This window comes from Coturnix japonica, unplaced genomic scaffold (assembly GCF_001577835.2).
Source record: "Coturnix japonica isolate 7356 unplaced genomic scaffold, Coturnix japonica 2.1 chrUnrandom529, whole genome shotgun sequence".
Classification (NCBI taxonomy): domain Eukaryota; kingdom Metazoa; phylum Chordata; class Aves; order Galliformes; family Phasianidae; genus Coturnix; species Coturnix japonica.
In genome coordinates this window covers 35,331-37,913 of record NW_015439913.1, presented here as the reverse complement: position 1 = coordinate 37,913, position 2,583 = coordinate 35,331, and the positions used below count along the sequence as shown (strand labels likewise).

Below are 2,583 nucleotides of genomic sequence, written 5' to 3'. Positions count from 1 at the left end.
CAAACCCCAATGGATGGCCACCAAACCCAATGGATGGCCACCAAACCCCAATGGATGGCCACCAAACCCCAATGGATCCCCACTCCCAACACATGGCCAATCAAACCCCAATAGATGCCACCAAACCCCAATGGATGGACATCAAACCCCAATGGATGGCCACCAAACCCCAATGGATGGCCACCAAACCCCAAAGGACGGCCATCAAACCCCAACAGTTGGCCATCAAACCCCAATGGATGGCCATCAAACCCCAATGGATGGCCATCAAACCCCAATGGATGGCCACCAAACCCCAATGGATGGCCACCAAACCCAATGGATGGCCACCAAACCCCAATAGATGGTCATCAAACCCCAATGGATGGCCATCAAACCCCAATGGATGGCCACCAAACCCCAAAGGATGGCCACCAAACCCAATGGATGGCCACCAAACCCCAATAGATGCCACCAGACCCAACAGATGGCCACCAAATCCCAACAGTTGGCCACCAAACCCCAATGGATGGCCACCAAACCCCAATGGATGGCCACCAAACCCCAATAGATGCCACCAAACCCCAACAGTTGGCCACCAGACCCCAGTGGACTCCCACTCCCAACAGACAGCCCCCAAACCCCAACGTATGGCCCCGCTCCTGCCCCCAGCCCCCTCCCCACCCCCCCACCCTTTGGGGCAGCCCCCCACCGCACTCATCACCTTCTTCTTCTTCTTCTTCTTCTTCTCCTTGGCCACCTGGGCCGCCTTGTGCTGCCTCACCAGCTCGGTCAGGTTGGCCACGTACTCGTCGGTCTGCTGCAGCAGGTAGGCCAACCTCTTGTCCTTCTTCTGGTCAATGAGCTTACGATAACCCTCCTCATCCTCAGCCTGGAGGACCCAAACCGTCACACCCACGTGAAGCTCAAAGACAACCCCAAAACCCCACGGATCGCCCCCAAAAACGCTCCCCCCCCCCACCATCAGGCGGCGCATCCGCTCCTTCTCGTCGCGCTCCGTGTTGGCGTGGTACGTGGCCACGGCTTTGGTCAGCTTCTGGATCTTGCCGGTGACGGAGCGGTGATATTCCTTGAAGTCCTTGGCGTGCTGCAGGATGCTGTTGAGGTATTCCTGGGGGGGGGAGACGGAGAGAGGGGTCAGGAGACACACAGAGCAAGTCCTGGCCTTCAAGGACCTGTCCAACCCAACCATTCAGCTCCTGTGACCTTCAAGGACCCGTCCAACCCAACCCAACCCAACCCAACCATTCAGCTCCTGTGATCTTCAAGGACCCGTCAAACCCAACCATTCAGCTCCTGTGGCCTTCAAGGACCTGTCCAACCCAACCCAACCCAACCATTCAGCTCCTGTGACCTTCAAGGACCCATCCAACCCAACCATTCAGCTCCTGTGATCTTCAAGGACACGTCCAACCCAACCATTCAGCTCCTGTGGCCTTCAAGGACCCTTCCAACCCAACTATTCAGCTCCTGTGACCTTCAAGGACCCGTCCAACCCAACCATTCAGCTCATGTGNNNNTCAAGGACCCGTCCAACCCAACCATTCAGCTCCTGTGACCTTCAAGGACCCGTCCAACCCAACCATTCAGCTCCTGTGACCTTCAAGGACCCTTCTAACCCAACCCAACCCAACCATTCCATGGCTCTACAATCTCTAAGGTCCCTTCCAACCCAACCCTTCCATGGCTCTACAACCTCCAAGACCCCTCCCAACCCAACCCAACCCCTTCCAACCCAACCCAACCCAACCTTTCCATGGCTCTACAACCTCCAAGGCCCCTTCCAACCCAACCCAACCCAACCCAACCCAACCCAACTCAACCATTCCATGGCTCTACAATCCTTCAAGGTCCCTTCCAACCCAACCCAACCCTTCCATGACTCTACGACATCCAAGGCCCCTTCCAACCCAACCCAACCCAACCCAACCCTTCCATGGCTCTACAACCTCCAAGACCCCTTCCAACCCAACCCAACCCTTCCACGACTCTACAACCTCCAAGGCCCCTTCCAACCCAACCCCTTCCAACCCAACCCAACCCAACCCTTCCACGGCTCTACGACATCCAAGGCCCCTTCCAACCCAACCCAACCCACCCCAGCCCCCACTGATCACCCCCTGTCCCTCACCTGGTGCTTCTGCCTGCGTTTCCTCTCCTGTTCGATCTTCTGCTGCTTCTCCAGCTTCTCGGTGATTCGCGCCTCCCGCAGCGACTGCCTCTTGCTGCGCTTGTAGGCCTTGGCGTTCAGCGCCGTCTCCAGCGCCGTGTCGCGCCGCATGCACACCACCACCTCCTGCCGCAGCTGCGGGGGGCGGCATGAGATTAATGGGGTGGCCCCACGTTAATGGGGTGTCCCAATGTTAACGGGGTATCACAACGTTAATGGAGCATCCCAACGTTAATGGGGTGTCCCAACGTTAATGGGGTGTCCCAATGTTAATGGGGTGTCCCAAAGTTAATGGGGTATCCCAACGTTAATGGGGCATCCCAACGTTAATGGGGTGTCCCAACGTTAATGGGGTGTCTCGAGGTTAATGGGGCATCCCAATGTTAGTGGGGCGTCCCAATGTTAATGGGGTG

The 2,583-nt window shown here is 57.2% G+C and overlaps 1 protein-coding gene across 1 annotated transcript in view; it reads right to left on the bottom strand.

The window, feature by feature from the left end:
- The window catches only part of LOC107307277 (transcription activator BRG1), a 48,715-nt gene that overhangs the window by 38,544 nt on the left and 7,588 nt on the right, over nucleotides 1-2,583 (bottom strand). The window contains exons 7-9 of the mRNA XM_032441746.1: nucleotides 2,132-2,305; nucleotides 962-1,111; nucleotides 704-871 (exon numbers count right to left, since the gene is read on the bottom strand). Of these exons, the coding sequence (XP_032297637.1) occupies nucleotides 704-871; nucleotides 962-1,111; nucleotides 2,132-2,305 (492 nt within the window). The remainder of the gene's footprint in view (nucleotides 1-703; nucleotides 872-961; nucleotides 1,112-2,131; nucleotides 2,306-2,583) is intronic.